The 24,432-nt window shown below is 41.8% G+C and overlaps 1 protein-coding gene across 2 annotated transcripts in view; it reads right to left on the bottom strand.

Annotated features, from left to right (window-relative positions):
* The window catches only part of Ikzf3 (IKAROS family zinc finger 3), an 82,189-nt gene that overhangs the window by 48,905 nt on the left and 8,852 nt on the right, over positions 1 to 24,432 (bottom strand). For both annotated transcript variants that reach the window (XM_076935833.1, XM_034507852.2), the window contains exons 2-3: positions 7,161 to 7,214; positions 5,006 to 5,107 (exon numbers count right to left, since the gene is read on the bottom strand). In XM_076935833.1, coding sequence (XP_076791948.1) covers positions 5,006 to 5,107; positions 7,161 to 7,214 — 156 coding nt within the window. The remainder of the gene's footprint in view (positions 1 to 5,005; positions 5,108 to 7,160; positions 7,215 to 24,432) is intronic.

Here is a 24,432-nt window from a genome sequence, read left to right as displayed (position 1 = left end):
AATTTAATACACTCCAGAGAGGTCTTAGCTTCTACAACCTTTCAAAGAACATGTAAAGGAACGTTTCCATCAAATTTAAATATACAGGAATCTCTAATAAAAGTGTTCTATAATTCTTACTACCTTATAGCTACACCTTCCTAATTAAAATTTATAAATACAATCCTAACTCTAGTTTCAACATTAGACTGGCATGCACCGTTTTGTTGTTGGTGTTGAGGATGATGATGAGGAGGATAATGATGATGATGATGACGACAATGAGTTTGAGATAAAGTATTATGTGGTCCAGGGGTCCAGGCCAGCCTTGACCCTCCTGCCGGCACCTCCTAAATCCTGGGTTACCAGCCTATGCCACAATGCCCAGCTAATGTTCCTCTTCAGTTTTAGAATTCTTATCGTTCGGCATGTATGATCTGAACATGCCGACGGTCTTCTTTTTTAAACCAGCGTGCCCTGCTAACTACCTTTTTCAAAGGCAAATTACTCACACTGTTGACATTTTTAGTGTCTCAGTCAGTTTGAACGCTAATCCTGAACATGGAATGATCTTTCAACAATAGCATTGTTCTATTAATTTCTTCCTAAGACAATTTTAAAGGACCGTGTTACCTTGTTTCTTCCTGATTCCCAAGTTGCTTAGAGTAACAGACCACACCCTCCAGTCGCTACCAAGAACTGCGTGATATTTCCTGACACGACCAACTTGGAAAGTTGAGCGCTTACAGCATTTGGGTCGGTTACTTTATTTTTTAATATTTTGAGACAAAGTCCCTATATATATCCAAGGTTAGCCTGAAACTCTCTATTAGCCCAGGCTAGCTTCAGTCTCACAGAGATCCTCCTGCCTCTACCTTATGAGTACTGGGATTACGGGTGTGTGCTACTATATTTTAAATTCTTATTGTTGCATGGAGATTGTCTGTTTTCGTGTCTATGCTGGAGTCCTAACCCTGAGGTTAGTCTGAACCCCGCGGACATTCTAACATGGATTGTCAGTTCCCAGTCCAACCTCTGTGTAGAGGTTGCTGTTATCCCAAACACAAACTTACCATGGTGAGTACCAGAACTCAGAAGCCCTAACTGAGAAAAGTGTGGGCACAGCTACTACTGCTTTGCCTCGTCCTGAACGTAACCTGATGGGATGTCCCCACCAAGAAGCTGCCGGATCAGAGACACCATGTGCCTTTCCTCAGCACACACGACCACATCCTGAGTAGCAGTATTCGCTGACTCTGTGGTTAAAAACTGGCACGAATTAATGTATAGCTCGGCAGATCAGGAATACAAGCTGAGCTGTGATTTGAATCTCAGAAATTTTAGACAAGGAACTCAATTTCTTGGTCATGAGTGATTGGGCAAAAGAAAGAGTCTGAGAGGAAAACATTTTTCTTCGGAGAAACATGTAGATGCATATGTAATTAACCCAGGGCTTTCTTTTAGTCATACAACAAACATTTATTGCGTATCTACTATGAGTGAGGTACCTACTAGTGAAAAAGATGTCCTAGATGCCAGTCAAGAAAGAGTGGAAGGAGAATGACAGTTAACGGACCAGGAGGAGAGTTCTCTGTGATGCACTAGCACTGCAGAATAAAGTGCAGTTAAAGTGTTGACCCGGTTGTCAGGGAAACCTTCTCTAAAGAAGTGATATTTTCGATGAGATCCCAGTGACATTCGAAAGGCAATAGTGGGTGAGTTTTGTCATCATAATTATCAACACATGAGAGCACTGCAAACAAGAACACCATGCTGAAAACCAATGCACGGGCAAACAAAAGCCCCAAAGTACAGTTTGAATAGTGAAATACTATTTTTTCCCTTCTTGCCTTTGGTTGCTTTTTGTTTTGTTTTGACGTATTTTTCTTCTTGCTTTCCACTTCTGTGAACCTTACAGACTATAGTATATTGCCAAGATGTATTTGGTCTTTGTCTCTGTTCTTTCTTCTAGGCACACAACTCCTAAAACTCTTGTGTTTTCTTAGTGGTCACAAGATGTTGCGATTCACAACAAAAACCTTTTCAATATTTATGAATTTATGCTAATGAGGTGTCTTAGGTTGGGACCCCAGTGGACCCCAGAGGACGGAGAAACCAATGACAATGTTCAGCCTCACCCACTGATCCCTGGGAAAGGCCATGAAGGGCTGGAGAGCCAAATAAAATCTTGGACAATGGGCTTGAGAGCTTCTGGGCTGGGAATCACTCAGAGGTGCTGGGAGGGAGCACCCCTGGAGAAAGCATAAGGTCTCCACCTGCTTCCTCTCCGTCCTGTGCCCTCTTCCACTTGACTGCTTCTGAGTCAAATGATTTACAAGAAACCATTAACAGTAAGTAAGGCGATGTCTGTGCATTTGTCCAAACTACACAGGGCTCAGTACTGTGGCTGGTGTCTGAAGCAGGGGCTCCATTACAAGACGGAAGCATTAACCCATGGAGTCCATCTGAACCCTGGGAATTAACTCCAGAACTAAACAGACACTCAACGACTAAACTGCTGTCTTTGTTGTCAGTGTGGAAAACCCCTCAGAACTGGTGTCAGAACCAGGACTTGAGAGCTCAGCTATGGCTCACAAAGGCCTGTGCCTTGGGAAGAAAAAAGAAAAGGAAGAGATTCCTGGGTGGCCATATTGTTACTCAGGGTATGGAGCCACAGAGGTGGTGTCCTGATCAGTTACTAAAGGGAAAATTTACCAATGGCCAAGTCCCAAGGCACTGGGATGTCCAAGGAAATGCAACTAAGAAGACAAGGAGTAAGAAGCTATCCTTTTGGCTGCTATTGTAATAGTTAAATTACAGGCAAAGAACATATTGAATCAAGACTCGAAGCCAGACCAAGCTTAGAGCATCTGACCTGAGCTTTGGATATTAGATTCCAAACTGTGTCTTTAAAGGGAAAAAAATTACACTGGAACAAGATAACACCTATATCTGGACAAGGACTAGAGAGACATATTAGTGGCTAAAGCACATGCTACACAAGCAGTGGACCCGAGTTCAAATTCCCAGCAGCCATGTAAATGCCAGGTAGGTGTGATAGCCCAACTGCAACCCAGCAAACTGACTAGCGAGACCAGCAAATCAGCAAGTTCTGGGTTCAGCGGAAGAGCCTGCCTCAACATATAGAAAGCAGTCAGTAAAGACACTCAGTATCAACCGCTAACCTCCATTCACCCATGTGCTTCTGCAGAGTTCTCCCACACACATACATACATGCACACACACTTGGGGTCCAGGGATGGGAGGGGAAAAACCAAGAAATGAAGCCAGGGGTAGAGTGTGGACGGAGCGACGTTATTTTGTAAGTCCGTGTTGTCAACCTCCTGAAGAACCCTTACTAGACTGGATCGTGAGCTTACTGAGGGGTGGTATTTTAACTCTTTGTTTTTCTTTTTCTTTCTAGCTGGGAATGGAACCCAGGACCCTGCATGTGATAAGTACACACTCTACCCTGAGCAAGGCCTTCTAGCACTGAATCTTCCTGCTATACCAGTAGTCAGGTGTGAGCCGGCTGATACAGGATCCCCAATCACAGATTATCCCTGAGGGAACTACCAGGCTGGAAGATGGGAGATGAGTCACCATAAAGCCTGTTTAACTTGCAGTCACCTACCTAACTCCTCCTCTCACAAATGCCAAGGGGATCATCCCAGATAAAACAGCAGCTATACCTCACATACAAGCCACTGTAGGGCTGGCTGGCTTTGTGATTAACAGGATATCCACCCGCTGAATACGGCCATTGCCAGGACACAGTAAATGCCAACGTTAAGCATGTCCGTGAGAATGTTCAGAGAAACTGAAAATGAGGACTCAAAGGAAGAAGGTAATGTCCTTTAATACAGTGTCATGAAGAATGCACCATTGGTGTTAAGACAGAGTGTAAAACTCTTTCCTAGAATTTCTGTGACTAAGGCAAGGCAGAGCGAGATGTTTAGGGGAGGTTACTTGGAATACTCTTGTTGGGTTTGGGGGCAAAGGACTGGTTTCCAGTTGTCCAGTAAGAGGCCTTAGGTTGATTTAGGACTTGGTATAGGAGCAGGAAATAAGGACGGAATTGTTGGTATAGACACAGGAGTAGTTAGTTTGAACACACACACACACACAAAATCCATAAAACAAAAGCAAATAAACTCCCAGTCAAGAGCATTATATATAATCTCTCAGAATTGCATAGCTCTGAGAAGGGCGCTCTCCCCCCTGGGTCTGTAAGGCCCCTAATGCCAGAGCATTAAGAATACAGGAAATATGAACATGAGGCTGACACCCTGTGTTTGAGTTGAGTTGAGCAAGCTGACTTCCACAGAGTGTCTCCTGATCTTCATAGACACCTCAACCCCCAATAATAATAAATAAAAAATAAATAAAAATAATTGAATTGTTGGCCAGTCAGTTATATCTGGAGAACTGGCTGTTAGAAAATACCCCAAGCTACAGATGTGTGTTATTTTTATAATAAAAAATGGTTTTAAAAAAAAGAAAGAAAAATGATAAAAACAAACATTTCATTTTGCTTTGCTTGAGGCAGGGTCTCAATACATTGCTTTGGCTACGTAGCCTTAAGTCATGCTCCTCCTACCTCAGCTCCACAAGCGCTGTGATCATACACATGTGCCACCAAATCTGGCCAACAAATAGGAAAATTAGCACAATATGAACAATGAATAAGTATCTTAAATTCTCAAAATATTGGTGTAGTGCATGTGTGTGTGTGACTGTGTGTATATGCCAAGCAAGCACAAGAACCTACAGACACCGTAAGTCACCTGACTTCACTGGTTGCAGCAAGCCACCTGACAGGGGCCATGGGAAGCAACCTAGGACCCTCTGGCAGAACAGCAGGAGTGCTTCACTGTGAACCATTCCCCCCCACCCCAATATCCGTGTTCTCGTGTAACAAACTATTAAACGCAAATATATATGAAACGAATGAATCTGAGTTGATTTCACATCAAATGCAACTGTATCTGTCACCATGAGGTTCTAACTGTACAGCATGGTTTACCTCCTGCATCTTCATCTTCATTGGCTGGGGCTTCTGTGCTGTCCACATTTTCAATCTCATGCGGTTTGGGTAAACTGTAGTCATTCAGAGCTTCTGGGTTTTCTAAAAGACAAAGGAGGTTTTAAGGATGCAGTCAGCTTGAAGAGGTTTGTAAAACCATGCATTGAGCTTGACTTCACGGTCGCCAACAGTGATGGCCAGTGTTCCTCCTCTAGCACCCAGCCTCAGCATCCAGCTCTGGCCAGTAGCACCTGCCTCACTCACCCCAGCAGGAGCAGACGTGGAAACTCTCAAAGTCTAGAACTGTGAATGAGGCTGGTGCATCCCTCTGCCAACCTGCATCCTTGTGAATAGGTCTTTCACCTACGTTATAATGAACTCACACTCCATCTACAGTGATGGTCCTCAACCTCCCTGATGCTGCGACCTTTTAATACAGTTCCTCACATTGTGGTGACACCCCAACCATAAAATTATTTCATTACCACTTCATAGCTATAATTTTGCTGCTGTTATGAATCAGGATGTAAAAACCTGTTCTGTAGGATATGAGACCCCTGTGAAAAGGTCGTTCAACCCCAAAGGGCTCAAGACCACAGGCTGGGAACCACTGGACAGGAATTCTGTCTTCACTGCTACATCTCACAATATCCAGGAGGATGCTACTGCTGTGTGTTCCCAACAAATATTAACGTGTAGGATTAAGAGATACTGAGCCTGAACATAACTGATATATAATCCAGTTTGGAAGAAATGCTTTCCTAAAAGAAAGCCTAGAAACCTCTGTATGCCAAATCTATTTTCTCTTGCATTTATATGGTAAGTGCGATTCTACGTTAAAAGCCACAATGGAACCCAGGGGTTGTTCAGTCATTCGTTCATTTCTTGGTACTTTAAAAGTAGGATCTCCCTATGTAGCCCAGGCTAGCTTCAAACTCACTATATAGTCTGTGCTAGCCTGAATTCAGTCAAGATCCTCCTGCTTAATCCTCAAGCAGGTAGCAGCAACCTATGGCCCAAGGCCACACGTGATCATACCTGCTCTGTATAGGTCCAGAGGGAAGGATGGATTCAACACTTTCAACGGTTATTAAAAATAAGTACTACAGCCAGGTGGTGGTGGTGCACGCCTTTAATCCCAGCATTTGGGAGGCAGAGGCAGGAGGATTTCTGAGTTCGAGGCTAGCCTGGTCTACAGAGTGAGTTCCAGGACAGCCAGGGCTACACAGAGAAACCCTGTCTCGAAAAACAACAACAACAACAACAAAAACAAAAAACAAAACAAAAGTACTACAACAAAGGACCCAGGAAAGAGATTATATAATGAATTTCTGACCCTTTTCTAGAAATGATTGCTGACCACTCATCGAAGGTGGAGCTTAGCCGAGTAGTGGTGGCACACGCTTTAAATCCCTGCTCTTAGGAAGCAGAGGCAGGCAGATCTCTGAGTTCAAGGCCAGGCTGATCTACAGAGCAAGTTCCAGGACAGCCAGTGTTGTTACACAGAGAAACTCTGTCTTGAAAAAAAAAAAACCCAAAATGATGATGATGATGATGATGATGATGATGATGATGATGATGATGACAAAATAAAGTGAAGCTTAAGAATCAAAATCAAGCTATTGTCTTTATCAAAACCAATTAGTTGAAAAAAAAAAACAGTGAAGTTAACAGAAATCTAACGGTCAACATTAGCTGGAACGTGGAAGGTTTGACTATGTGGTATTGAAGTGTGTGTGTGTGTGTGTGTGTGTGTGTGTGTGTGTGAACTTACACCTGTGTGTCTGAGTGTGTGGAGGCCAGAGATCAATCTGGATGTCTTCTTTAGTGCTCTTCACTTGGACCTAGAGCTTGCTGGGATCCACCTATCCCTGTCCCTCAGTGCTGGGGTTACAGGTACGTGAGCCCAGAGATGGCTTTATACAGTGTTGGGGGTCCAAATTCAGGCCCTTCCTTACTCATGGAGCTATCCCCCCCCACCCCATTGCATTTTTTATTAAAGTATCTTTAAGGTGTTTGAGGAGGAAGTAACGTATCAGCAAAGGAGCTGTATTAATTTTCCCGCCGCATTTTTACTATAACAAGAACAAGGACACTCTCCTTTCTTGAGTGCTTTTGGTTAAAAGCCTGCTTCAACGGCAAAGACCAGCATTACCTGTGGGCAGAGGCTGCTCCTCGGTGCTTTTCAGCTCCGCGTTCGGTTGTATATCTAAAAAAGAAAGGGTTTATGGGTATTAGCTACACAGGACACATTCCCACAGGTTTGAGTGTTCTGAATCTAATGAGACCGGGTCCTGTAAAGCTTAGAATTCCTCTTTCAGGGCAGAACACACTTCCTCATGCTCCCCCTAATGGCGCTGTAAGGAGAATGGAAGGAATTATCTATGCGGCAGCAGACTCGGAGAACTTTCTTCCAGACCCACTTATATTAAGAGCCATGAGAAAAAGTGGGTCACAGGGTAGAGAGCGGGCATGATGGTGCACACCTTTAATTCCAGCACTTAGGGGCAGTGGCAGGTGGATCTTAGTGAGTTTAAGGCCAGCCTGGTCTACAGATCAAGATCTAGACCAGGCACAGTTACATAATGAGATCTTATTTAAAAACTTACACAATTTTGCTGATCCCTGATTGAGAATGAAGCAACGTTCTTTTAATCCACCCTATACTAGTCATAATTTGTTTTTACCAAAACCACTCAGTTGAAAAAGGTCAAACCAAGCCCCAGTAATCAACATTAGAATTTGTGCCGTCTCTATGGCCTCTCTGAAAGAGACAGGTGGGAAGCCAGGAGGAAGGAAGAGAAGGAAAGATTTATACATGCACATGCTTTAAAATAAGTAGTTTATAAAAGAACGGCAGGGTGATAGGGAGGGAAGGAAGAAGAAAGGGAGAGAGGGCAGAGACCATAGTGACTACTCATTAACCAACAACTGGATTCACATCACACCTCTGTCTGTCACTCCATTCATCCGTTAATTCAGATACATTGCCAAAAAAGGTATCAGTATATTTCACCCCTATGACATGTTATCACAAACATTACTAAACTGTATATTTTTATAAGATTTGAAGGTAGGGTTTGTCTATTTTTTAGGCAGGCAATTGTCTATATTTTAAGTGCCACTTAATGACTTTTTATAAGTGCGCATCTTTGTGTAATGCAAATTCCTATCAATATCCAGATTAGGTGTTTGTGTCTGTAAATCCCAGGACCCAGGAGTCTGAGGACTGTGGGTTTGAGGGCAACCTGGGCTACATAATGAGGTTCCATGGGGAAGGGATGGGAAGGAAGAAGGGAACAGGAGGTGAAAGGAGAGGGGGGAGGGGAGCAGTGGGAAGAGAGGTGTACAGAATAGTGTGACTGTCACTCCAGAACGGGGTCCCCACGAGCCCTTCCCAGTCAGTCCTCACAACACACACACACGCACACGCACACACACGCATGCACACACACACGCATGCACACACGCACACACGCATGCACACACGCACACGCACTCCAGAGACAACTGCTTCCATTATAGTGACTGTAGCTTATTCTAAAACTTTGTGAAAACAAAACTATACAGATAGATGATGCAAAGTCTTCTGTCTAAGGCTACTTTTAACTTAATGTTTTGGGATCCACGCATTTAGCGGTGAATCTCATTAGTTTTTTTTTTTTTTTTTTTTTTTTTTTTTTTAAGGTGGTATTCCACTGTATGAATCCGCCACTTAGCTACTCTCCTGCTGAGGAACATTTAAACTGTCTAATGTTGCTGTTGTTTGTTTATTTGTTTGTTTGTTAAGTCTCACTCTGTAGCCCTGGCTGGCTTGGAACTCACTACATAACTAACCCATCTAGCCTCGAACTCACAGAAACCCATCTGCTTCTGCCTCCTGGATTAAAGGTGTGTACCACCGTACTCAGCTGTTTCTAGGTTTACTTATTTTAAATAAAACTACCATTTGTGTGTGTGTGTGTGTGTGTAAAAAGTAGACTTGATGCTGGAGAGCTTCAGTTGAGAGTATTTGCTGGTGTTTAGAGGACCTGGGTTCAGATCCACATGGCAGCTGACAACTGCCTGTAACACCAGTTCCAGAGAATATGATGCCCCCTCTTCAAAACTCTGAGGGCAGGAGGCACATATGTGATGTAAACATACATACAGTCAAAACACTCATACATGTAAAATGAATAGATCTTTAAACATTTTTAACAATGAGCTTAGGTTTTAAGATAGTTTTAAATTCATTGGAAAATTAAAAAATAAAATGGAAAAGGCTCCCACACTCCCCATACTGAGGCCCCCCACTCTTGATCAGCATCTCATTGTTTGTGTGGGACATCTGTTAGAATTCATGAGCAGATATCTATTCATTATAGTAAGAATCCAGATTTCCTTCCTCTCCGTTCGATGCTGGCTGACATTAGTTACTGTGCCACCTTAGGTTCCTTTTGGTTAGTTAGTGTCTCAGGCTTTCCTTGTTTGGGTGACCTTGACAGTTTTTAGAGAGGGGCAGGTATTTCAGAGGCTGTCCCTCAGCTGGGAGGTATTTGCTTTTCTCATGAGCAGACTGTGGTATGGCGATCGTGTAAAAGCCTTCCAGGAGCCATTGGCTTTTGGATCTCTTGAGTAAATGAATACCCAGGTGTCGAATTACTGGGTCATGAAGGAGGTATATGTTTAGTTTTAATAGAAACTGCCAGAACTTGTTCAAAAGCGGTCGCGCCATCAGCGAAATATGCGTTCTGCCCGTTGCTCTGCGCCCCCACCCATATGAGTTTCATTGACTTCGTGATGAGATAAATTCCTGAGATTATGTTCCTGACACTCCTGGGACACGTCCCTGCCGGGTTATAACTTTATGCTATGGTGTGTACTGAGGACCAGCTTATTAAAGATGTGTGAATCTACGTCTGGATAGTTTAGGCCTATACTTTATAAAATTTCTTCGTTAGACTTTTTTTGTTGTTTTTGTAGCGTTTCCTCTTATTCTCTCTTTTTTTTTACAATGTCATGTCAAACTGTGTTTCCTCTCTAATGTTTATGACAGCATCTGTAGTAACCCTGCTTAGATTGAACGTTAAGTCCCAGATTTGTATTTAAACAGATATGGGCCAATTCAGACTTTTATCCCATTTGTTTTGGTGAGTTTTACTTTTTGAAGATTTTGCCTATTTTTTTCTAACGGTCTAATTTCTTGGCACAAGATTTCTGTGGTCTCCCCGACCCCTGTCATCTCTTTCTTTTCCCGTAGGAGCTACAGTTGGGTACCCTTTTCTCGGTTACCATTTGGATAATCTACAGTCACTTTTCCTTGTTAGGGAAACTCATCACCTCAAATAATCAAATTTTGACTCAGTTCATTTTCTCTGCCTGTCATTCCTTCTCGCTGTTGCTTACTCTGGGTGTACTTTGCCCTTCTCTTTTAGCCTATTAAGGCGACACTATGGTAAACTGCTTTACTTCCCACTTTGTAATTGTGAACGCGTAGGCTACACATTGTCCCCTGAGGACTATGCTTGATGCAGTTTATGAATTCGACCCTTTACTCTCACTGTAATTTAGTTACAATCTCCTTGAGATTTCTTCAGTCCACCAATTACTTTATTTAAACTTGTTTAATTTGTAGACATTTGGCAGAATCTGTAAGCTCTCTGTTCTTTCACATTTATTGATTTCTGGGCAAGAGATGTATCTCCACGGCAGAACTTGTGCATGGCCCAGGGTTCAATTCCTTTTATGCAAAATGAGAAATGCAAAACAAAAGGTTAAAAAAAAATTTAATTCTACTCTACTACAGTTTTTAAAAAAGCCTATGATTTCAGTCAATTTATTTATTTATTTATTTCGGGATGGGTTTTGGTTTGGTTTTGGTTTTGATATTATTTTTGCTTTTTTGTTGTGTTTTGTTTTTACAGACAGGGTTTCTCTGTGTAGCCCTGGCTGTCCTGAAACTCTCTGTAGACCAGACTGGCCTTGAACTCACAGAGATCTACCTGCTTCTGCCTCCCTGGGATTAAAAGTATGGGCAGCTACCACCCAGCTTGCTTTTGTTTTTGAAACAGGGCCTCGATATATAACACTTAGCTGGCCTAGAGTGTGTCATGTAGACCAGGCTGGCCTTGAACTCACAGAAATCTGCCTGCCTCTGCCTACCAAGTGCTGGGATTAACCACCCCCAATTTCTACGCTTTTACAATTATGGAGACCTGTTTGTTTTCTTGGGAAGAACATGCTATTCATAGTTGCGAAAGCACACACTGTGCCATGGCTGGGTGCACTGGTTGATGAATGTCAGTGAGACCAACTGACATTTACACCTTCTGAGGCATGCCTCTAGATGGCTGGCTGTCTAAACTGCTCAAAGAAGACTCTTAAATTCCCCAAACACTATTATTTGCCTGTCTGTTTCTGCCTGTTCTAGAGGTTGTAACACACGTCTTCAGTTTTCCACAGTTGGCTTCCGTCCTTGATTAGACCAGCTCACGGCGGCTGGCAGCCATTTTAACCTTTTTCCACTCTGCAACCTTTACACTCTGGTTGTCTTGTGTCATATCTAAATATATCACAAACTTCGCAAAAAACTGCCGTGAATTTTTGCTGTAGATAGTCATATTTTATTTTACAGTAATTGAGAGGAAAATTTACTTTGGCTTTACCCACATAGTTAGCGTTTCTGGTGCTAATTTATTTCTTTGTTTTTCATGAATGTCTAGTTCTTGTCTAATAGCGATTTGCCTACAGCTTGAAGAACTTCAGCTAATACAGTAATACGACTACTCTAAGTATGGGAACAATTTCTTGTAACTTTCAATTATTTGGCTATACCTTTACTTTGTTTTCAGGGTTAAATTTTATTTGGGGGCTAGAGAGGTGGCTCCATGGTTAAGAACACTGGCTGCTCTTCCAGATGACCTGGGTTCAATTCCCAGCTCCCTCATGGCAGCTTACAATCATCCATGACTTCAGTTCTAGGACATCCAATGTCCTTTCGTGGCCTCCTTATGCACCAGGCACACATGTGGTGCAAACACATACATGTAGGCAAAACATCCATACACATAAAATAAAAATAACAAAAACATTTTTAAAAGAAATATTATTAGATACAGAATACTGTTTCCAGGTATTAATCCCAGCACTTGGGAGGAAGAGATAGGAAACTCTGAATTCAAGGCCAGCTTGGCCTACATAATGAGCTACAGGTCAACCAAGTCAACACAGTGAGACCCTGTTGTGAGTATGTTTCTGGATTGAGCCAGGCACAGCAGCTCACACCTGTCAACTCAGTACTTCGGAGGACAAAGCAGGAGGATTGCCATGAGTTAGAAGCTTGAAGTATATAGTAAGTTCCAGGCCTGCCTGGACTGCTCAGTGAGACATAAAACAAAACCAAAACTGGAATCTTAGCTTGACAGGTTTTTCCTCCCTTCTTGTATCCCCTTAAAGATTGCACTGAATTCTGGATTCTACAGTTTCTGGTGAGGAGTTGGTGATATACTCTTGCTCTTTCGAATGTTCTTTTTTCAGAACTTCTTTGAATGTTCCTCCCTTTACCTTGACTTACAGCCGTTGATCATGACAGAACTTTTATTTGCATTTTCCTACTTGAACTCTCCAATAATGTGAGGGCTTTTAACAAACCAAAACGTTCTCGTGGGTAGTTCTTCGCATACCTCTGCCTGCTCTGTTTTCTTCTATGACTTCAATTACAAATGCGTTAGATATTTCCATATTTCCCACACCTCCCTTGAGAGTGGTATTCCTCATCCTAGTGATTTCACCTCTCACACAGTGAATGATATATATTGTTTGCAGACTGTGACTATGTAGCCCAGGTTGGCCTGAAACTTGCTTTGTAGTTTAGAAGAGCCTTGAGTTCTCCTGCCTCTGCCTACTTTGTGCTGGGACTTAAGGCACACACTACCAGGCCCCAGTCACTGGTCTGTAATCTTAACCTGCTGTTAAATCCATCCAAAGAGTTTCTTGAAGATTTTAATTCTAGAATTTTTATTTTTGTTATAGTTTCTTTGCCAACATTTTCCACATGTTAATTCATTGTCTGTATATTTTCCTTTACATCTTTCAACATACCCACAGTTGTATTAGATTCTCCCCAATATCTTCCCAATATTCCTGTATCATCTGGGCCCAGTCATGATTAGTTTTTCCTTTTCTGAATGAAGTATTACATTTTCATGCTTCTTCATATGACCCAACAGTTTTGGATTGTATTCCTGACATTATAAATGATATGTTGTAGAAATCCTAAATTCTCTTACAGTTCTCTAAATGATATAGGAATTGGGGAGGTGTGGTTGTTTTCCACTTATAAAACATATACTCAACTTATTGGGTTAAAGTTCTAATTCTGCCTCTTCACCTGGGATAATCAGCAGCCAGAGTGACCAATGGCACCATAGAGATTTTATAATTCCAAGAATACCTGAATGAGTTGGTCACCCTGAAGAAACATAAAATTCATAGTTCAGTTTCAGATGGGCTAGAGTGCAAACATGCACATGCATGTGCACATGCACACACACATGCACACACACAAGTATGCGTACACATGCCACACACACTCACACATGTACACACACTCTTCCAGAATCAACCAGACAATTCATACTTCCCTTTTGGCTTTTTCTATATCAGAGATCTTCCCATTATCTAATTGCTTATGGTTTTTAATTGTTGATGTTATTATTGTGGTTTTAACTAAGACTATAGATTCTGGATTCGTGCTTTAGTCATTCCGAGGTTTAAGATGGAGTCTGTTAAGGCAAAACCCATAAGAGATGCTGTTTCTAAGGCCTTCAGGTGATAGATTTTAAAATTTTTTTCATGTTGTCCAGAATCTGTAATGTGTTTTCTCTGAAAATAATGGTTTGGTATCTCCTGTGTAGCTGAAGATTTTTTAGATCTGCTTTTACTTTCATGGTAATGATTTACATAAAACTGCTCAGGATAATACTGATTTCATATGCCATAACATAGACAGTAATCAGGTTATGTTTCAGGCTGGTTTGAAAGATATAATCATTCTATTTACATTCTATTCTAATTGAGAAAGTTCAATATATCAGTCATTCCATGCAAGAAACAAAATATGAAGGCATAAGAAACACATGGATTTGAAAGATTTTAAAAAATGGCAGTTTGGCATGAGGTTTCAGAATCCAGACCCTTGGGAGGCACAGGTTGGGGTTGGAGGGATATCAAGGGTTCAAGGTCATTCTCTGGCAGCTGTGAAACTTTCACCTGCACACTGAAGATTCTCAGTGGGGGAGACACAGAGCTAGTTCAAAGGTTTCATGAGCAACTGTTGTATAGAATGAACATCTTTTAGTTAAATATAGCAAGATAGTCTTTGATTTGGTGGCTGAAATGCAAAACTCATGTTTCCCTCGAACCTTTAAAACCCTTAAAATAGGCCTCAATAATATTTAATGGAAACTCTGGCTTGGCTCTGAATGGTAGAGCGCTTGACTCATGGAAGGACCTGGGATCTAGCCTCAAAAGGAATGCATTAATACTGAATACGTACGCTTGTTGTGTTGGAACTGAAGGCCTACACACACCAATCTGTGGCTCCTACTGAATGTAAAACACACATATAAATGTACATACATGAGTACCCATAAATAAATACAGCCCTCTTTGCCAATATCATCTGGAAACAGAAGCACAGACAGCTTCTAGCCTCAGACAGAATATTCAAATATCATTCTCTTCTTAAAGGAACCAGGGTCCCTAGAGAAACAGCTGATGCCAGGGAAAGAACAAGATGAGTTGGAAACATTTTCCTATGCCAGAAGGCAAGGAAGAGGTCCTAGAAGAAAGAGAATGTCTTCAGACAGAGAAGTCATCACTAAAATGTTTCTTCGACCCAATTGGCATTAGTGAGCATTGAGACAAACAGTACTGGACCTTAACCTGCTGGAAATCTGATGAAGGGGCTGGAGAACACTTGCTGCTCTGGCAGAGGACCTGGGTTCAGTTCCTAGCAGCCCACTCCCCATCTGTAACTTCAGTTCAATGGGGTTCAACACCTTCCTTTGAACCCTTTGAAGACCAGGAAAGCACCTGGTGCACATATATGCATGCAGGCAAAACACTCATGTGCATAAAATAAAACAAAACAAAATAAACACATCATTTAATTAGTCTAAAAAAGAAAGTCTGATCATAAATAGGCTATTTATATAGTATAATTTATATAGTATAAATAGGCTATTTATATAGTTTCAAAATACTTACGAATTAGTTCGATTTATGTGTATGTGTCTGAGTTAGTGCAATTCCCTGTGTGTGTTCCAGGGTGCCAGAGGTGACCAGAAGAGGGTGTCTGATTTCTCGAAGCTGGAGTTACAGGTGGTGAGAAGCCATCTAACTTGTGCTAAGAACTGAACTCAGGACCTCTGGAAGGGCAACAAGTGCTCTTAACAGCTAAGCCATCTCTCCAGGCCCCCAAAGTACTTCTTTTCAATACTTAAAAATTATAGATGTGAAAGAATAGCTATATAGTGGCAAAGTCTGGTTGACACGAAGTGACTTTGTGTCACTGAAGTCACACGTGAAGCCACACGTCATCATCTCTGGTGGACACCCTAATACTTACAGAGCAGGAGTCAAGCCATAAGGGATCACCCTAACTTGAGAGACAGCTTACTCTCTCTCTCAGGTAAGTAACTGGCTCACGATCCTGGAAGTGCCAAAGTTGTGACAACTTAAGGGACTGCACGTGGCGAGTGCTCTGTACTAAATCCTCTTATGGGAAAGAGTATTACAGACACAATCAGAACACTGATGGGGCAGAGGATAAATTGGTAGTAAGTTACCAATGTTCATTTCCTGGTTTCGTTGGCTGTACTGTGGTTCTGTCTGAGATAGGACACACACTTTAAAGAGTGATACGGATCAACTCAGCAACTCATGCTCAAATTTTCCGGAAAAAAAAAAAAAAGCTTATTTTGCACTGTACTGCAACTTTTCTGTAAGCTTGATAGTGTTTTTTTCTCTAATTGTAAAAGGGGGTGAGGCGGGGAACAGGCTGCGAAACTTTCAACTGTGCTGGGAGGATTCTTAAAGGGAACAAAGGAGAGACAGTTCAAAGGCCTTGAGAGCAACGGTCCTGTGGCAACATCTTTAGTTGTAGACAACAAAGTCACTTTGCGTTTGGTTTGGTGGTCTTTCAAGCTCCCTGGCAATGACATTTAAATTGGTTTCAACACTTTTCAGATACTTTGTGTGTACTGTAAACAGCAGCGAAGATAACTGGGTGCAGCTCCAAAGAGAAGAAGGAGATTAGGCACTGCCTTAGTTAGCACTAGTAACTTCAGAGACATTCAAACAGCCTCCACCAGGCCACAGAGATGGTTTTCCCAGGTTAGTAAACAGAGATGCCCAAAAGAGTCCAGAAAAAGGTACATCCCCTGGAGCTGGGGCTCTAGGAGGATGTGAGCCATTCCGTAGGTGCTGGGAACCGAACTCTGGTCCTTTGGCAGAGCAGTGTAAACTCTTAACCACTGAGCCATCTCCGGTCATGATTGTAATTTTCTCATCTTAACATTCGCCTCCTAAAGAGGTCAGTGCTGATCTGTTACTGAAACCGTTGATGAATCCACCGGGTCATAGCACTGAAGGATATTTCTTGTCTCGCTTCCCATGGCAGTTTACTCTTATTAGTGATTTATGGGTACATTGGCAATCCCAGTTGTTTCTCTCTGTGAGTATTGAAGACAGGCCTCCATTGCATTACGAGAGACGACAATTTCATAATGATTTCCCCCTTCTATCTTATTTTGGCAGGACTGGGGATTGAACCCAGTGCCTCACATATGCTAAGCGAATTCTGTACACCTGAGCTGTATACCCAGCCCCAAAGATGACAGCTTCAGGTTTTTTTTTTTTTTTTTTACCCCATTTGATTATCTTTTCACTGCCAAAGATGACACATGAAACTTTTTGTTTTTTAAAAGAATTTTCAAGATGCCAACATTTTCTGTATTTATGTTATGACTGTGATGGATTACAAATAAAATTTAAACCTAGAAATGACAGTAGTCTGGCTAGGATATCAGAATTTAGATCTAAGCTTTAAACTCTTCACTTTCAACAAAGCCAAATACCCACATTTATAACAAAATGGGTGAGCAGAGTTTACGCCTTACCTTTATGTCTAATAGTATTAAATAATTATCACTCACTTAGAAACTCTTGCTAACAGAATTCTGCTCTTCAGAGATCGGATTTCCACTCACTGGTTTGCTTAGTACAAGATTCGGACACTAAGAACAGAACTGCGAACCAGACAGAGCTTGTCCTGAACCGCTCCGTGCTAGCCACGCTTAGCTCTCAACCCCACAGGCGCCACCTCAATGCCAGCTTCATTTGTCCTCACAATGGTAAACCGACACTCTTATACCCAAGACTCTTTTTAAAATATTAGTTTCCCTTATCTAAAATGTCCACTTTTGCTTTCTGGATAAATCTCTGGAAATTTAATTAATAGTTTGGGCCGTAAATGTGGCAGCTTGCATTTCTGTAAAGCCCACTGTCGGGCCTCAGAGACACCACCATCGGCATTCCCGATATGTCACCAGAGGATGAAAAGTGACCCCTATAGCAAAGACCCATGAGGCCGTCAGAACAGGGAGTTGGAAATGATGTCTTTAGTCATCAATCCTCACTGTCACCTGGCGCTTGCACGTCCTTGAACACTCTCTTACTGTACAGTCTCTGCTTAGATCTTTCCAACAAGACTGAGAGCTTTGGGTTTTTTGTTTTGTTTTGTTTTTTAGTGTCCTTCCTTTAAAACATCTAAACAGATTTACTAAAATGTCCATTTAAGGTCTTAAGGTCCTGGTTCAGTTTGGGGGTTCATGCAGGATAAGCCATTATTCAGATGCCACCTCTCAGTTCCCTGACCACAAGGAGTGCTTTCTTTTTTCTTTTCTTTTTTTTTTTTTTCTTTCGAGACAGGGTTTCTCTGTGTAGTCCTGGCTATCCTGGAACTCACTCTGTAGACCAGGCTGGCCTCGAACTCAGAAATCCGCCTGCCCCTGCCTCCCAAGTGCTGGGATTAAAGGCGTGCGCCACCACCGCCCGGCTCAAGGAGTGCTTTCTTAGGAAACCATTTTTGTTGACACCTCATCCTATTAAAAAAAAAAAGAAAGAAAGAAAGAAAGAAAGAAAGAAAGAAAGAAAGAAAGAAAGAGAAAGAAAGAAAGAAAGAAAGAAAGAGTGGCCTCAAGCATTGAGCCCAGTCAGACAGTGAGGTTTCTTCTCATTGAATGCCACTGCTAAGGCATGAGTGCAATGACATTTACAACTGCCCCATTTTACAGACAAGATTCAGATACAGGAGCCAGGCATGGTGGTGCACACCACTAATGCCCTGTACTTGGGAGGTAGGGACAGGTGAATCTTGAAGTTCAAAGGCAACCTGTCAACAGAGTGAGTGCCACTGTTGTTTGGGGACCTTAATTCATGCTTTTAAATGCTCCCTGTGTGGATTACAGTCTTTGAAGGCTATACTGAGCAGTGACCTCCAGCTTTCAAATGTCTCGGTTAGCTAAGTGTACGTTGTTGCAGATTGAGGCAGGAGGAGAAAGGAAAGAACACAATTTAAAGCTAGAGAATCCTTCCCTGATTCCCAGGACTAAGGGCAAATGACTAAGGAATACCAAGTCTTCCTTAAGAAAAACAGATCGAATATAGCCATGGTAGCCACTCGTCTTATCCTGCTATTTTATATAAAGTATTCAGCTTTCCCCTAAATTAAGCATCTAACGGGGAATTACACCCTATGGGCCCCAGAAGAACTTCAGACAATTATTACTAAAACAACAAGTTGAATGTATATGTATTACTATTTTACCATTTTTCTTACTAATTTCTTGGAAGTCACATGCCACCAAATGAATATGAGAAAACAGGAAGAATGGGTATTTTATGTCACGCTAATTAAAGGAAAATGTCCTCGCTTAAATGACTGAGCCCACTGTGTTCAAACTGAAGCTTTTGTGATATAACTGTGAAATTTCTAGTTTCATTGTAGCAGCATAATTTAAAGAATATCCAGCTGAGCACAGTAGCAGCTGCCTGTAATGCTAGCATTTGGGAGGTAGAGTTTGAAGAATCAGCAGTTCGCAGTCATGCTGGACTACATTGCTAGTTCAAGGTCAGCCTGGGAGAAACAGTGAGATCTAGGCAAAAAAAAAAAAAAAAAAAAAACCTCAATGAAAAGCTGCACTGTAGGGCTGGAGAGACGGCTCAAGAGCACTGGCTGTTCTTCCAGAGGTCCTGAGTTCAATTCCCAGCAACCATGTGGTGGCTCACAACCATCTGTAATGGGATCTGATGCTCTCTTCTCGTGTGTCTGAGGACAGCTACATTGTACTCATAAATATATAATAAATAAATCTTTAAAAAAAAAAAAAAAGATTAGGCTGGGTGTGGCGGTGGACGCCTGTAATCTCAATACTCAGGAGGCAAAGACAGATCTCTATAAGTTCAAGGACAGCCTCGCCTACACGGAGAGTTCCAGGCCACCTAGAGCTGCATGGTAAGATTCTATTTAAAACAAATAATAAAGTTGTGAGATAGGAATTATGTTGTAAGTTTTGGTAAAAATAATATTGTGGCTTCTTAAACAATTTGATTTTGTTCTGCTATGTACTGCCACTAAACATATAAATAAAAACTAAGTGAAATAGGAATTCTGCTCATCAAATAAATGAGTATGGTGGTTATAGAAGCGAAGAAAATATTTGCTATTTACCTCTGACCAATTACACATTTACAAACATTAAAAAACATCACAGACTTGGGCTAGAGATATAGATTAGTTAGTATAGTGCTTGCCTAGCCCTCACGAGGCCCTGGGTGCAGTCTCCAGCACCCCATAAATAGGGTGTAGTGGCATGTACCTACAACCCAAGTGTTTGGCGACAGAGCAAGGTCATCCTCAGCTACATAAGCAATTTGAAAAGTCAGCCTACGATAGGTAAGCCCTTATCCAAAAAAGTCAGCCTAAGATATGTAAGCCCTTATCCAAAAAAGAGGGAAAAAAGGAAGGAAGAAAAAAAGAAAGAGAAGGAAAAAAGAAAAAGCCCACGATCTTGCTGAGTTAAAAATCCAGAGGGCTGGTGAATTGGCTCAGTGGGTAAGGGCACTCACCAAGTCTGAGGACAGAGTAGGATCCCTGGGATGCACATGGTGGAAGGAAAGAAAGTTGCTTCCTAAAGGTTGCCCTCTGTCCTCTACACACATACTATGGCATGCACCATGCATTCCCTCTCTCTATACATAATGCATGCATACATGCATCATACATACATACATACATGCATACATACATACATACATACATACATGTAATTTAAAAATAGATAAAAAGCCAGAAACAAATACATTTTGTTTCTGGAAAGAAGATATCTGAGTGACCAATAAACATTTTTAAAAAATTACTCAAAGTACTATTCATAAGGAAAATGCAAAAGAAAGCTACAAAGAGCTACTCATGCACACACCGGGACTGTCTCAAATGTAAAAAGTTGACTGACAATAGTGAGCTTCACTGAGAGGTGGGACAGGTGGGACTCTGAGGCATTGGCAGTGAGAGCGAGAACGATTCCCACATCTTTGGAAACATTTGGTGGTGTGTGTCAAAGCTAAACAAACACACAACTTATTACCCAGAAATATTAGGTCTAGGAATGTATCTAAGAGGCATGAGTTTATTTACCCAGAAGAAGATATATTGAGCACATCGGCACAAGGAAACATTTTGGGGTGTGATAAATGGTCCATCTTTTTGTTTTCTTTTGTTTTGTATCGAGATGGTCTCTCTGTGTAGTCTTGGCTGTTCTGACACTTGCTCTGTAGACCAGGCTGGCCTGAAACTCAGAGAGCTGCCTGTCTCTGCCTCTCCAGTGCTGGGATTAAAGGCATGCAACTGGCCCATCTTTTGATCTAGAAAGGTGTGTGTGTGTGTGTGTGTACGTGAGCACTCGTGCACATGTATGTATCCATGCATATATGTGTATATGTGTTTGTGTATATGTATATCTAAAATGTGTGTGTACACTTCATTGTATGTTAATTTACAATATTATTGAGGAGTTGATAAGATGGCCCAGCAGGTAAAGGTGTCTTACTGCCAAGCCCAATGACCTGAGTTTGATCCCATATCTTGGACTCACATAGCAGAAGAAGAGAACCAACTCCCACAAATTGTCCTCAGCCTCCACACTCGTGCACACATAAATAAAATGTAACTTTTAAAATGTCAAATCGGCCGGGCAGTGGTGGCACAAGCCTTTAATCCCAGCATCTGGGAAGCAGAGGCAGGCGGATTTCTGAGTTTGAGGCTAGCCTGGTCTACAGAGTGAGTTCCAGGACAGCCAGGGCTACAAGGAGAAACCCTGTCTCAAAAAACAAAAATAAAATGTCAAATTGACTACACATAAAAACCTTGTCTTGAAAACAATAAGAACAACAAAGTGTCAAATCTATTGAACCAAAGCAGCCTCAAATCTGGAACCTCAGGAACGTGATTACAGGGGAAACTTCCCACGTTCAGAAAGTAAAATTTCAGGGCCAGAGAGATGGCCCAGCTGTTAAACAGTATTTGGTGCTCTTGCAGAAGACTCAGGCTCAGTTCCCAGCACCCAGGTGGTTGCTTACAGCCTTCTGTAACCCTAGTTCCGGTGGACCCAGCACCCTCTTCCGGCCTCTGCGGGCACCAGGTACACATGCAGAGTGATACAACCATCTCCCGGCAAAACAGAATTCCTATGGGGTCACAGTTAGCCCTGTTCAACCATTATCAGTCAACCACAAACAGAAATGTTTGCTTGAGACCACCTGAACTCCAAGATAGTGTGTGTTGCTTGAGCAGACAGTTCCAGAGAGGAGAGACTTCTGAGCCGCAGGGAGCTGCCCACAGCTACAACTTCCTCACTCCCAAGCCCCCGGCTACCTCTATAAAAGGTCCCAGGCCAGTTTTCCCTTTGTAGACTCCTCCATTCCTGAGAGAGGCTGCCTCTTCCTGTGTGTGCTAAAAAACCACTCTCATCTGTTGAGGTCAGACCCTGGTCTCTTTCCTGATTTTTGTCTCTTTGTTCCACACTCTGGACTCTTCCATACATGTGGGCAAAACATTCATGTACATAAAATAAAAATGAATAATTAAAAAAAAAACCTAGAAGCTCAAAGGTTTCTATTATACAATCTTTATTGTATAAGATTGCCAAACATCTATCAATTGCTCTAAATAGCTTTAAAATTCTCATGAGGAATTGGTTCAAATATTGTAATGGTCCAGATGTCATCTGCATGATTCCTAAGGGTCAGTGTGCAGAAGGCTGGTCCTCAGGGTGGTGGTATTGGTATGTAAAAATTGTAGGAGGTAATCTAAGGCCTGTCTAGGAGACAGAATGAATTCAAGTCCAGCCTGGGCAACTTAGTAAGACCCTGTCTCAAAATAAAAAGTAAGCAGACTGCACATTTACCTGCCTAGCCTAGCATGTAAGGAGGACTATGTTCAGCCAAAAAAAAAAAAAAAAAAAAAGGTTTCCATTATTCATCTTTTTGTTAGTGCTGTGAGATAGACCACTAAGTTGTCTTTGAACTCATGGCAATCCTCCTGCTCTAGATTCTCAAGAACTGGAGCACAGGTATGAGCTACCATGCCCTGAGCAACTTTTAAAATGATTAAGCCAAATGTGTTGGTACATACACAAAGTCTCAGTACTTAGGAGCAGGAGAAATGAGAGAGGTCCAGCCTGGTCTACACAAACAGTTCCAGAATAGCAAGAGTTACTTAGTAAGAATTGTCTAAATAAGTAAATGTGGCAGTTAAAAGCACTCACTACTCTTCCAGAGGGCCCAGGTTCAATTCCCAGTACCGCTTGGGAGCTCACAACTATATAACTCTAGTTCCATGGGATCTGACAGTCTCACACAGACATAGCTCACACAGACATGGGGACAAACACCAATACACATTTTAAAAACTAGATAAACTCTAAACATAAGATAAAAATCAGCATTTTAAAAAATGACATGCTTAGTCTACGCATAGCAATAAACCCTCCGTTGGCCAAAACCCACACTAGGGGAGTAGTGATAGGTTTTGCTGTCGGACCCAGAGCAACGCATTTCAGGATTTCCATGTGCACAGGATTTTCCAGGGATCTGGGTGAAGGTCCTGATTCAGTCTGTCTAGTCCACGATTCTGCACTTACAACAGTTCCGAGTGATACACTCAGTGAGGAAGTTCTTGGTCCATGTGAGGGTTTGGACAAGAATGGCCGCCATAGGTTCCCGTTTGAATACTTGGGCCCTGGTTTGTGGAACTGTTTGAGAAGGATTAGGAGGCGCCCCTCTTAGCGAACTCTCTTTTCACCTGTGGCTGGGACTAAGGCGTGAGCTCTTGCTCTCAGGTGTCCCCCTCTCAGCCATCATGGGCTCCTACCGTCTGAAACTATAAATTGTTCTTTTTTATAAGCTGCCTTGGTCATGGTATTTTATCACAACAACAGAAGAATAACTAAAGGCAGCCTACAACCAAGACTATCAGCAAGGCTCTGAAGAGTCCTTGTAAAGGATTTGTGGACTAACCCAACACTAGAACCTTAGCAGGGCTGAGTCTGGGTTTTGTTTTGTTTGTTTGTTTATTTGTTTGTTTGTTTTTGTTTTGGGGGGTTGTTTTTTTTTTTTTTTTTTTTTTTGGTGGCTTTTTTGAAACAGGGTTTTTCTGTGTGGCCCTGAAACTCACTCTGTAGACCAGGCTGGCCTTGAACTCAGAGATCTACCTCTGCTTCCCAAGTGCTGGAAGCCAAGGCGTATGCCACCCTCTGGCTTCTACACTGATTTCATGTACATTATCTTTACACTGTGGCTGGATGGTCTCTCGTGATATAATAAACTATCTGAAAGTTATTTCCCCCTTTTGGTCAATCATTACTACCAAAACCTAGTGCCCCCCTTCAGAAAAATATTTGTATATCTTTTTTATTGTCATTGTTAAGTATTGCCTTCTGACAGATAAGTTTCCTTTAAAAAAAAAAAAAAAAGTCCCGACTAATGTAAGTTAATAATAAATTAATACATGATCTGTATTTCAAAGTGTAAGTGCACCAGCACTGTTATTCTAGAAACCAGAGACAGCCAATATATCTGTAGAATTGCTTCTATAAGGGACACTTCCATACAGAAGGATACAGGCACACTGATAATGGTAAAAAAAAAAAAAAAAAAAAAAGTATTTGTTGTGAGCTGAACACAAAAAGCATGCTCTCCCAATGAACATGGCACTTACAATCCTAGACAAATCAGAGTGTGCCCTAACCATGCAAAACCACTTTATTCTTAAATATAAAGTGGGGTGAGGTGATTAGACTTTGACCTAAGGAAACGAATCCTGG

The sequence above is a fragment of the Arvicanthis niloticus genome, chromosome 6 (genome assembly GCF_011762505.2).
Source record: "Arvicanthis niloticus isolate mArvNil1 chromosome 6, mArvNil1.pat.X, whole genome shotgun sequence".
Lineage (NCBI taxonomy): Eukaryota > Metazoa > Chordata > Mammalia > Rodentia > Muridae > Arvicanthis > Arvicanthis niloticus.
Note: the sequence above shows the minus strand (reverse complement) of the source record. Positions and strands in the feature narration are given on the sequence as shown.